The 13,056-nt window shown below is 37.1% G+C and overlaps 1 protein-coding gene across 1 annotated transcript; it reads left to right on the top strand.

The window, feature by feature from the left end:
* The first annotated feature begins 6,030 nt into the window (after nt 1-6,030).
* On the top strand, nt 6,031-7,678 carry LOC148791718 (uncharacterized). Its single transcript, XM_088888302.1, has 2 exons — nt 6,031-6,088; nt 7,167-7,678. Exons 1-2 carry the CDS (start codon nt 6,031-6,033, stop codon nt 7,676-7,678), a joined length of 570 nt encoding a protein of 189 aa, XP_088744428.1.
* The last annotated feature ends 5,378 nt before the right edge of the window (nt 7,679-13,056 follow it).

Here is a 13,056-nt window from a genome sequence, read left to right as displayed (position 1 = left end):
ATTCATAGACTATATGAAAATCACAATCTTGGATAAATCAAGAAGATAAAAATATATTCATTATCATGGTTAGGCTTTCCACAGTCCTAGCAAGAAACAAATCAGTTCATGATGGAAGAATTAAAGCAAACAAAGAGAAAGAAAGAACTCTTGAATTCGCCCATGGTGCTAAGATCTCCTCTTCTTTTCACCACCTTGTTCTTGGGGATTCTTGAATTATTGATCTCCTCCTCCACGTTTCTTGAATTCTTGGAAATTCTTGGCTGATTGCTTCTTTTCTTTTCGATTCAAATCAGGAAGTGAGTGATTGTGTGATTGAGTGATACCCTTAGCTGGTCCGCCCCCTCCTTTATATAGATTGAAGGGGAAGGGGTGGTCTCCTACTTCCTCTTGAAGTTAATCTTACAAGAATGGAAAGTCCTATCCTAATTCTAATCTTATCTCTTTATCTAATGAACTCAATCCATTTATCTCTCTAAGATTACATCAAGAATTTAGATCTGGAAGGATTCTTCTTAGTTTCTTGTTCTTGGATTCGTAATAGACCTCCTCTAGGAATTGGGCTTCAGCCAGGTTTTTCTGCGAGTTGGGCTTCAGCTGCGGATTGGGCCTTCCTATGAATTTAACCCGTCTTCGGGCCCAGATTTGACTTCGATGCAGGCCGAATATGCGAAATCCCAAAACATGAAAGTTGTGGCTCTTTCTCTTATCTTTCCAGTGGGTCTTGAATCAGCCCATTCGGAATTCGGAGACGCAAGATAGCAAAGATCACTGAATAATGTCGAAACTGTGAAAAATCATCCGATTTGTCTTTCTTTGCTCTTGATGCCTTCTTTCATACCCTGGACCGAAATACAAGAAATATGAGTCCAATTAGATGCTAATTTAGTATAAAAGACAGAATAATTGGGGATAAAAATATGATAAATTCTACTCTCATCACATCTCACTATTACTTGAAAAGAATGAGAAGAACAAAGAAAAAATATTATATATTTTTTTTATTAAATAAAGTATATTTTTTATTATTTAATATATAGTATCATGTCAGGCTTGAGCCAGACACTTTTGAGAAAGCCTGAGCCCGACCCAAAAAAAGTCAGGCCCGATGCTTTAGGCCCAAGCTCGAGCCCACATGCCTAAAATTATTACCAAGCCCGACTTATAATAGGCCAGGCCGAGCCGTCGGGCCACCCGGCCCATGAACAGGTTTAATCACACATACTTAAAGAATGTCATAGGGCTCTTTTTGTTTATTTTCTCTCAAAAAAATTCAATACGTAATAAAAAACAGAGCATAAGAGAGTAAGAATGTCAACCCAATAACCCATAAACCAATTTCCAAATTAAATTAATGGTTCTTGAGTTTTCAAAATGTGTCACAAAAAATACAATTGAAAGACTGTAACACAAGCAAGGTTCAAAATATCGAATATCAATACTTTTTTACTTTTTTTTATATTTTTTCAAAACCAGTTCAGGGGGGCCGGTTTAAGGCTCCTCCACCCATGAACCAGTTAGAACCTCAATACACCCACTGTAGGGGCATAACAGGGAGCTCCCAAAATGATACGTATCGGCCAATATGGGTTGATACGTGTCGATACTTTGAACCTTGGCTGGGCTCACCCAAGTTGCACCCCTAGGTATAGGTAGTTTTTGTGTTTAGATTAGTACTACTTATGGATATGCCTGTTACAACAATTGGAGGTGGAAATTATTTAACAAGCTTTGCTTTATGTTACCTATTTAATTATGTAACTTATTTATGTAGTTAAATAATCCCAATTAACTAATTTGGTAACAAAATAAATAATTATTATTACTAATAAAACTATAAAAATTATAATTTTAATCCAAGTGACATTTAAAAATTATAAAAAGTGTAAATATTATTTCAAATTAATAATAATATAATAATAATTTTTATTAATTAAAAGTCCAATTAAATTACTAATATTATAAATAAAATTAATTGAAAATAAAATTGGTTTTACAAATAAAATTAATAAAAAATTATAGTCTTAAAAAAATTAATTTTGCTTTGAAAAATTTAATAATTATAAAACTATTTTTTCATTAATTCTATTTAAAATAATTACATAAATAAAGACTTATAATTGGCATAGCCTAACTTAGCCCATGATCAAACCAAATTATGAATGTCATAGGGCTCTTTCTACTTCATTTTCTCTCGAAAAAAGTCCATACATAATAAAAATAGAGCATAAGGGAGTAAGAATGCCAACCCAGTATAACCCATAAACCAATTTCCAACTTTAATTAATGGCTCTTGAGTTTTCAAAATGTGTCACAAAAAATACAATTAAAAGGTTGTGATACGGGTTGGGTTGGTATTAGGTTGAACCCTGGGGTAGGGTGTGTTGGCATGGTTTAGCTCAACCCAAACTCAACCCTCTCATGCTTCCATTCAAACCCAGCCCAACCTAACTCAATACTGACTAAATCCGTATCGTAGTCTTTCAATTGTATTTTTTGTTGAGACTTTTTGATAACTCAAGAGCCATTAATTTAAGGTGGAAATTTGTTGATGGCTTTCTTGGTATCACTTCTCCAAAGTGAAAAAAAAAACAAAAACAAATAGTCAAATAAATATATACTTTAAGGTTAGGGTTTAGAAGTAAGACCAAATTACAAGAACACCCTTTTGTGTGTAGGTGTATTATGACCCGATGGACAGGGGTTAGCCAAACCATTAAGTAATCAAAACTCTAATCTAACCCTACACTAGATTTGGGTTAAAACAAACATTAAAAGAAATCATAAACATTACGGTTAGGGAGTAAGCGGTTAGAAGTCAGACAAAATTACAAGAATACCTTTTATATTTGTAGGGGTATTATGAATCAATAGGCCAAGTCATCCAAACCAGCACTTAATTAGTTACAAAACTGTTTGAAAAAGAAATTTAATAGTGAATTACCATATTTAATGAATGATTTAAGTAAAATATCAGTAATTAAGATAACAATAATTTAATAGTAAATTGTTGTTAAATTAGTGAATTAATCAAAATTTTGAATTAAGTAAATTACTGAATTATTTAAGTAAAATATCACAGTAATTAAAATAATTTCAAATTTATTTACTTAATTTGGTAAAATAATTACATAGTAATTAAATATGAAAATATAACACTAAACTAGATTTGGGTTCCATGGAATTGCTTCTCTAGAGTGATAACACTTGAGTTGGTTGGATTTTGCATAACAAGGTCCGCGCATCACATGGATTCCAGTTAGTATATAATATAATAATCAAAGAAATTATGAATAAAATTTCATGATAATATAATTAATTTATAGGTAAATCTTCAAATTGATGAGGTTGACTACTTGAAGTTGTAGAACAAGCATAGTCAAGGCCCAACAAAGTCTAGTAATTGCTATAAACAATAGCAACAGTAAATTATATCAATCCCCTATCTTACTTATGTAAATAGTGGCATATATACAGTGTTAAATGTGCTTTAGCACCCCATGGTAAATGCTGAATTGTTTCCAATCTAGTATTTCATCCTTTCCCTTTACACAAGTTACATGATTACCCCTCCTGATAAAGGAGCCGTAAGGGGCAATGAACATCTATCTTAATTAGCTATTCAGTCCCAACTGAAATTGGTAACTTATTAAGAGCTGAACTTCTAGCACTGCTACAAGGGCCGATAGTTGTGAACAACATTTTGTTTAAGACTGTCAAGTTGTGCTAGGTTGACTACAATCAAAAGCTGAGGGACATCCGTGCCTTATATCTCTGCTTAGAGAAGTATTAAATTTTTACCTTACAACCTTAATATTGCCATCACTATCAGCTCAGGGATGGGCCGTGGAGCAATAAATAAAATTAGAGCTATACTTAATTCAAAAAAAGAAACAAAAAACACACAGACCAGAAATAGAAACAAAACAGCAGAGAATATGAAAGCTCCCTCTCCCTAGTCCCTCCCTTTCTAAAACAAATAAACTGATCACTTGATATAATCAACTGGGTTATGATCATCTTAATTAAATACCCATCCCAATAGATGAGGTTGATGGCCCTCTTACTGGTTTGGAATAATCAAAGCATCCCATACTCCAATAATTCAATAGATTCCTAACAAAAAAAAAATCAACTTTTCTTGTCTCTAAACATCGCCCATTTGAAGTTAACAGTTAACACTGGTAAAAAAGAGAGCAGAGTAATGGCCATACCTTCTCCAAGATGGCATCTTGAACAACAACATCGCTGGTAATCACAAAGATCACTTCTGAAGTCAAAGCTTCGGTGTTGAAGAACTGATATCTTGGTTCAGCATTGATTAAAGGTAGGCCAGCCTCATCTTCGCCTCTTGCCACTCCCTGGTGTACATCCTACAGCCCCCCACCTCTTTAAGCTCAAAGGCATCATAATTTAGCATTCTTATATCAATAAATGATTTATGCAACTAATAAGTTAACCAAATCAAGATGGAATTAACCTGAAGAAATTGAATCATACATCATTCATACGTATCCATGATGAGAATATTATCATAATCATAAAAATTAACAGTCCAGCACTTTCGATTCTTCAACATTTTAAAGGACCATGATTTGAGTTCAAATAATTGCTCAAGAAAATTTACACCCCCAAAAGATAGAAGTTTACCATAATCATAAGATTATTACCTTCAAACAAACAGAAAGGCTTTAAATCAAATACCATGAAAAATTAGAAACACTGATATGCAGTTGACAACAGGCAGATGCAGAATAGATGCCCATGTCATCTTCCAGTCTTCCACTGAATCAAACTCAGTGGAGGTTTTCCACTCACCGGGTTCAGAAAACTAATATTACTAGTGCTGCCCAGAATAATGGATAAATTTTGGACAAACCAAAGAACTTATCATCATTAGTGGCTTCGGATATTTCACAAGCTCAGAATATTTTATAATATTACTTAAGAATCCAAGGAAACTGGATTACCTTTCGAAATCTTAGTCACTTGATCAATCTTTTTTTCACAGGTGCTGCCTACACAAAAATCACAATCACCTTCTCCAATGACCAACCCACCATGTGAGACTTTTATCAAGCATTTGTCCTTTAAAAATACATCGAAAGTCTCATCCAATAAACCTCCCATCCTTGAATGTAGTCATTTAAATAATTCACAATGTCAAGCATTACAAAGAATTGCAAAACCAACATTTTACCATGGTGGAAACTCAACCATCATAGCAACTAACATCAATACTTAAAAGGTTTTAAGGATTCCAATCCATATACAAAATTTATCCGCACATACATCTACACAAGTTTTAAGGATTCCAGTCCATAGCACACTAACATCAATTCTTCACTCTTTTCCTTGAATGAATTCTTCTCCGGTGGTTATCTATCAAAAAATGCAGATTGCCTTCTTTAAAGTTATTGTCCTTAAATATCCCCATCTGGCCATCCCCCAGGAAAAACTAAGACACAAACAAATTGTCATACAAGTTATTCAGTGAAGAACTTTCAACCATGTCTTCAAAAAGCCCATGCTCGGTACTGATCTTAACTGATCAAAATTAAATCAGAGTTAATCATAGAATTAAATCAAATTTGCACCAAATTCAGAAAGATTTTCAAAGGCAAAATAATGTTAAAATAGGCTCCAAAAAATGCTCGAAAGTAAAATAGCATTATAATAGTTTGGATTGAACCGATTTAACTGGGGTTAATTCTGACATGAACCTCTCTCAGAAGGAAATACCCAACTTTATTGTGTATCATTACCAAAAAGTAGCACAGCACATAATAAGCTTGAAACCATCACATGTTCAAGAAGACAATAGCTAAATTTCAAAATGATACACAATAAAGTTGGATATTTCATTACAAAAGAAGCGCACCACATAATAGTCTATCAGCATACGATTGACTAATAAGTCACCAGCCAGATTTCATAGAAGAAACCACAGATAGAAACAGTTATAGGGAAGAAACTGTTGCCTACAGTGAGTTCTGCATAGGTTTTAAAGCTTCTAACATAGGCATTCCAATGGGAACTTTGACATACTTCTCCTCTCCATCTTTATCTATAAATGTCACAGATTCCTGTAATTCATCAAAAAAATGTCACATATATCCTGCATAGAAATTAAGCCCCAGGAATGAAGAAAACATTGCCTATCAAAAAAAAAAAAAAAAAGGTATGAAGAGATCAGTCTTACCAAGTGGCTTGGGCTTGCACTTGGGGTGGATCCAGGCTTCTAAGTCTGAGAGTAAAAATCTATTAATCAAAATAGATCTTATTTCAAACCATAAATATGCATGGACAAATGAGAAGCCACTATAAAATTTCAAGGCACATAGTGTGAAGATATACCTTGATGTACATTATTAGAATAGTCCTTGTTGTACAGTTTTGTGTCATTATTTTATTTGTTGTTTTTATCTTTCAGCCCTGTAACGGCATTCTTGTAACTGTGCATATCTTTTATCTCATTAATATAAAAGAGACTCTTTGGGGTGGGGGTCGACCATTCTTGGCACCCTTAATTCTGTTTTCTTCTTGCTCTCAATTCAGTTCACATGGTATCAGAACAGGTTGCCCTTTGATCTTCTTTTTCTCTGATCCACCTTGTTTTCTTGATTCATTAAGAACTTGCATCTCTGCCGATTGGTCCTGGACTATTTTGATTTTCCAAGAGCCATTTTTCTGCTTTCTGCACATCCAGAAAGAGAGATTTCATTGGATCTCTCTTGTTTGACATCCCCGTTTGCAGCAAGATTTAAAATGAGTTGTTGCCTAGCCCTTCTCAACATACTCTAAAAGGTTCACTCAGATCTGTGAAGTTTCGAGAGAGATCTGGAATTCTCTTCTAGGCGGCTGCGCCAAACTTTCCTTTTATGGACTGCGTATCCAGTTTTCTTCTTCTGCTGGATCTTGGACAATCTCCGGTGAAAGTAAGGGGTTTATTTCTCAGTTTTTTGACTCTCTTGGATTCAATTACAGTTTACATCACTCATTTTGATCCATTTTTACTTTAGTCTAGTTCCTTTAAACTTCAGCTGAACCCTATTTTGTGCTATTTTCTTGTTGTAATGGCTTCAGACAGAGGGGATATCATTCCTGTGAAGATGAATGGAAGAACTATGGTATATGAAAGTTCCATTTTGACTTTTATGTTCAAGGGAAAGGTTTAGAAGGATACCTGAATGGTACGGTCACTAAACCAACTGAGACCGAGGTCAAGGCTTTACAACAATGGAAGTTGGATAATGGTAAGCTTGTTTCTTGGATTCTGAGTTCTATTGATTATCATATATCTGTACCTATGAGGAAAATGAAAACAGCCTATGAGATGTACTTGTATCTAGAAAAAGTTTATCAACAGTCCAACGTATCTAAACAGTACCAGATAGAATCAGAAATATTTTCCTACAACCAAGGACATTGGAGGATACAAGAATATTATTCAAGTTTTCTTGATTTATGGGTTGAATATGAGATTGTTCACATTGAACCCTCAGATCCAGTAGAGCGTGTGAAATATCTCCAGAAACATTTTGAGAAGAGAAAGGTGACTCAGTTCTTGATGAGACTTAGACCTGAATATGAGATAATCAGGTCCAACATTCTGAGTAGGGGAACTATTCCAGATATGGATTCTGTTTTAGGGGAACTTTTGAGGGAAGAGACTTGACTTCTCATTGCAGCCGAGTTTGATAGGAAGATGACTGAAGTTGGGACTGAAACAACCTTTGTTGCTCATGGAGGTAAGAAGCCAACCTCCAAGGACTTCTCCAAAATTCAATGCTATGAGTGTGAGTTCTTTCCTGAGAGAGACGAGAGAGAGAAGAGAAGAAAGAGGAGAAGAGAACGTAGAGGAGAAGAGAAGAGAGAGTCGATTGAAACTCAAAAACTAAGGGCTGGTGGTTCCCAACTTCTTATTTATATTCACTTAAATATAATAAGAACAGAAGTTACAAGAATGCCCCTGGAAGCAGTTCCTAATAATAAACAACTAACAAGGAAAAAAGAAAGCTAGCTGTCAGCACCTAGATAGACTAGGCTGACAACATACTAACAGCATACTAACACAAAACCAAACAACATACTAACATAGAACCAATAAATAAGATTCACTACACTCCCCCTCAAGTTGGGTTGTATATGTCTATCATGCCCAACTTGTCACACAACTCATTGTGTTGCGAGTATGGAAGTCCTTTTGTGAGGACATCAGCAAGTTGTTCCTTGGAGTTGACATAAGGGATGCAAATTTCATTTCTTTCCAATTTTTCCCTTATGAAGTATTTGTCCACTTCAATGTGCTTGGTCCTCTCATGTAGGACATGATTGTTGGCGATGTTAATTGTTGCCTTGTTGTCACAATAAAGAGACATAGGATTGTGAACAACAACTCCAAGCTCCCCTAGAAGATTTTTAAGCCAAAGAACTTCAACCACCCCATGTACCATAGCCCTATACTCCGCTTCAACACTCGACCTTGCTACCACACTTTGTTTCTTGCTTTTCCAGGTCACTAGGTTTCCTCCCACAAATGTGTGCAATACCCACTTGTGGACTTTCTGTCATCCAGAGCACCTGCCCAATCAGCATCTGTAAAGACTTCCACCATTAGATGATTATGCTTACTGAATAGTAGACTTGTTCCTAGATACTTTTAAAAAGTATCTAAGAACTCTCTCTGCTGCCTCCAAGTGAGGTTTCTTAGGAGAGTGCATGAATTGGCTCAGGACCCCAAATGAATAGGCAACGTCTGGACGAGTCATGGACAAATAAATCAACTTCCCCACTAACCTTTGGAACTGTTTTACATCTTTCAGAGGTTCCCCATCACAGTTACCCAATTTATGATCAACATCCTTAGGAGTATCCGTTGGCCTTGCACCTAACTTGCTTGTGTCTTGTAACAGATCAAGAGTGTACTTTCTTTGAGAAATGAAGATACCCCTTTTTGGGCAGGCAACTTCAATTCCAAGGGGAATCAGTGGTAATAGTGACATGGAATGCAGAAGCCGCATTACCTGCTGTAGATGCAAATGAAGTAGAAAGAGTACCAATGACTGAACTATCCATCTATTGCAAAGCCCTACCATATGACTCCAAGTGATCTCTGAAGGAATTCATGATATCTTCCTTGGGGTCAGAACTAGTAAAGTGGTCCCGGGTAGTACCAACAATCTGAGTATCTTGGGTTGCCACGTGCTACATTATGTGTTGTATTTGTCTTCTTCTTTCCTTGCACTTTACCCTATTCTTGGTTCTTCACTGCCCACTTGGGCTTCTCGTGATTTTTTCAACATGTGTCACATGTATGTCGCGAGAGCCGACAATGGGTAACTTGTCTTTATCATTGTTAGAGTACACGGAACAGGGGTATTTTGGTCATTTGGGTTTATCTATTTGGGAGTGAAAGGTCTGTTTTATTCAAGTTTATGTTATGTGTCCCATCACTTATGAGGGACAATATGGTCTTTCTTGTAACTATGTTATTGGAGATAAATACAAGTGGGTCGACTAGAGAGAGGACTGATTTTCCTCTACTGGCCGAACCCTTCTTCTTCTTCTTCTCCTTCTTCTCCTTCTTCTCCTTATTCTCTACTGTAACACAGGACTAAATAAGGTTTTCACATGGTATCAGAGCACATGTAACAAGTTCAGATCTGCTTGTCTTGCTCTTTTTTTCGGTTTACCCAGTTTTTTTTATCGCCCTCCTCTCTAGGGTTTTGCAGATTTCTCAAGAACCACTGGGAGATTAAGGGAAAGGCTGAAAAGGAGTGGGTGTTTTTCTCTATGGGAGGCCTTCATGCCTCCGGTTTGTGGTGCAATGGCTGTTTGTGGTGATTGGTAGGAAGCTCTCTATTTGATGGTATGAAGAGAGGAGGTTTGGGTGAACAGTGTTCAGCTGAGTACAAGTTTGTTCTGCAGAGTGCAGTGTAAGTGTTTGGTTTAATGGCTGAGTGATTTCAGCCCTTGTATTTGGTGTGTGAATGGTTCTGCAGTGTGCAATACAGGTGTTTGATTTAATGACTGAGTGATTTCAGCTCTTGTATTTGGTGTGTGAGTGGTTCTACGGTGTGCAGTACAGGTGTTTGATTTAATGACTGAGTGATTTCAGCTTTTGTATTTGATGTGTAATGTGTATTTGAAGAAGTTGGTAGTGCTGAAAGTGAGATAGGTTTTGTGGAGGTGCATGAGGTTGTGCTGAATATTTGAAGGTGAATACTCTACATATAGTAGTGATTTCTTTGTGAGGTAAGGTGAATTAGTTAAGATGGCATCTATTGGAGATGGGAATGACAATAAAACAAGTGTTATGATTTCTCCAGATTACCAAAATGTTCAAATGACATCTATTAAATTCAATGGTGAGAATTATGTGCCATGGGCAAAATCTGTGGAGGTGTTTTTAAAAGCCAAGAAAAAAGTAAAACATGTAAGAGAGGAGAAACCCTCCTCTGATTCTCTAGGGTTTAGTGACTGGGAACAGGAAGATGCACAAATAATGACATGGCTGTGGAATAGCATGGAACCAAAAATCAGTGTGAACTTTATGTTCCAAGATACAACTAAAGAAATCTGAGATCATGGTAAGAAACTGTATTCCAAGAAAGACATGACAACTAGGGTGTATCAATTGTACAAAGAGTACTTTAATCTGAAGCAAGGCAGTCAAAGCTTGGAGGAATACTATGCAAGTCTAAGGAATATCCGAAATGAGCTCAATATGTATCATCCTCTGACACAAGATGTTCAGATTCAGCAACAACAACATGAGCAACTTGATGTGACAAGGTTTTTGGTGGGTTTGAAGGCTGAATATGAGCCTGTCTGAGCACAAATACTGGGGGGGTCTGCTCTTCCCTCACTTGAAGAAGTTTTTGCCCATCTTAGGAGGACATCTATTGAGTCTACAAAGCATTCTTCTCTCTCAGAAAGATCTAGTTTTGTGGTGACTAGAGGGGGAGGTCGTGGAAATAAAGGTGGTGGTGGTGGTCGTCGTGGACTTCCAGGTAGTCGTGGTAGTCCCATGTTTAACCGTGCTGGTGGCCGGAGTGGAAGTCGGGACTCAGGGGGAGGTCGTGGTAAAGGAAGAAGTAATGCCCCTAGGAAGTGTACATAGTATGGATTAGAGGGGCACATGGTTAATTTCTGCTATGATTTACATGGTCCACCCAAAACTTGGGCTAACCATGCTGTGACTAAGGGTAGTGGTACAGCTATTGAAAGTCAGCAAACTGACCCAATCTCCTCCACATCTACTGGTGTTTCTGGGAAGGAGATGGTGAGTGTACCCCATGCAGTATATGAGAAGTTCCTTCAGACATCTTCTCAACAAAACACAGCTACCCTTGCCCATTCAGGTAAGCCTTGCTTGGTTTCCAAGCCTTCACACTAGATCATTGACTCCGGAGCCTCGGACCATATGTCTAGGACTCCTAATGTATTTTCTTCTCTTTCTCGATCCTCCACATCTCAAACAGTTACTCTTGCTAATGGTTCTACATTTCCCATCTGTGGTGTTGGTGATATTGATCTCTCCTCCTTATCTTTATCATCTATTTTATATGTCCCCAAGTTCCCTTTTAACCTTATGTCTGTTAGTAGATTAACCAAGTCACTTAATTGTTCCATAACCTATTATCCATCTTCTTGTGTGTTTCAAGATCTCAAGACGGGGATGAAGATTGGTGGAGGGCATGAGGCAGATGGATTGTATTACCTTGATAGTGGTGGCCCTCCAGTAGCTTTTCAGTCGTCTCTTACTCCTCTTCAATGGCACAACAGACTTGGTCATCCTTCTCTCAAGGCTCTAAAGTTGTTGGTTCCTTTCTTGAGTCATTTTTCACCTTTGGATTGTAAGTCATGTTAGATTGGGAAACATCATAAATTCTCTTTTAGTCAAAGAGTTGATAGTCGTGTCTTGAGTCATTTTTCTTTAGTTCATTCTGATGTTTGGGGTCCGATCAAAGCGATGTCATACAATGGCTATAAGTATTTTGTAATTTTTGTTGATGACCTTTCAAGGATGACATGGATTTATCTTATGAAAAATCGTAGTGAATTGTTCTCTATTTTTCAAAAATTTTATGCTGAAATACGTACCCAATTTGGTGTTCATATTAAAATTCTTCGCTTCGATAATGCCAAAGAGTACACCTCAATACCATTTCAGCAATACTTAGAGCACCATGGGATAATTCATCAAACTTCTTGTGCCTACACCCCACAACAAAACGGTGTAGCTGAACGGAAAAATCGACATCTCCTTGAAATTGCTCGGTCTTTGATGCGTAATATGAATGTCTCAAAGCATTTTTGGAGTGATGTTGTCCTCACATCCTGTTTTTTCATCAATCAGATGCCCATGTCCATCATTGGAAGTCAATCCCCCTTCTCGGTGTTGTTTCCCACCTTGTCTCCATTTCCTCTCACCCCAAGAGTCTTTGGATGTGATTGTTTTGTTCAAAACTTAGGGCCTGATTTAGACAAGTTAAATGCATGAGCTACTAATTGTATCTTGAAGGGATGAGATATCCATCGTATGGACGCCCGAATCTTGCAGAATAGAATGGGCAAATTTCAAAAATTTCTCTTCATCCTAATGGGAATCGTATTCCCTATTTTAGAAAAATCATATTTTTCAAGGATCAATCTTGAACGAAGAACCGAACCAGATCTGAACAAAAATAGTAGGAGAGGGATATACCTGATACGGAGAAACAATATCTCCCAGTGGAGGTGTTCACGCCCAAGGGAGGAACCAAAAACTGCTCCCACTGAAGATGGCGCAGTGTAGGATGGAGCAGAATCAGCAGCGTTCTTTAAAAAAACCAGATCCTTCGCAAAAATTAGTTGGATGGCACGTGAACACTTCTTCCAATCAGTCCTTTCACAAAGAACTAATATCAAGATCTCATCTTGATCACTCCCACTGAGAACAGGAGATCAAACTGGTAGATATGGCGGCGGTAGGAAGGAGGCGGCAAGAGAGATTTAGCACAGTGGTGCTGAATTCTCTCTTCTGTGATTTCAGCTCTGAAGAGGATGTGA

The sequence above is a fragment of the Nelumbo nucifera genome, chromosome 5, assembly GCF_055504915.1.
Source record: "Nelumbo nucifera cultivar China Antique chromosome 5, China Antique-T2T, whole genome shotgun sequence".
In the NCBI taxonomy this organism is placed as follows: Eukaryota; Viridiplantae; Streptophyta; class Magnoliopsida; order Proteales; family Nelumbonaceae; genus Nelumbo; species Nelumbo nucifera.
This window is presented reverse-complemented; position numbering and strand designations above follow the sequence as displayed.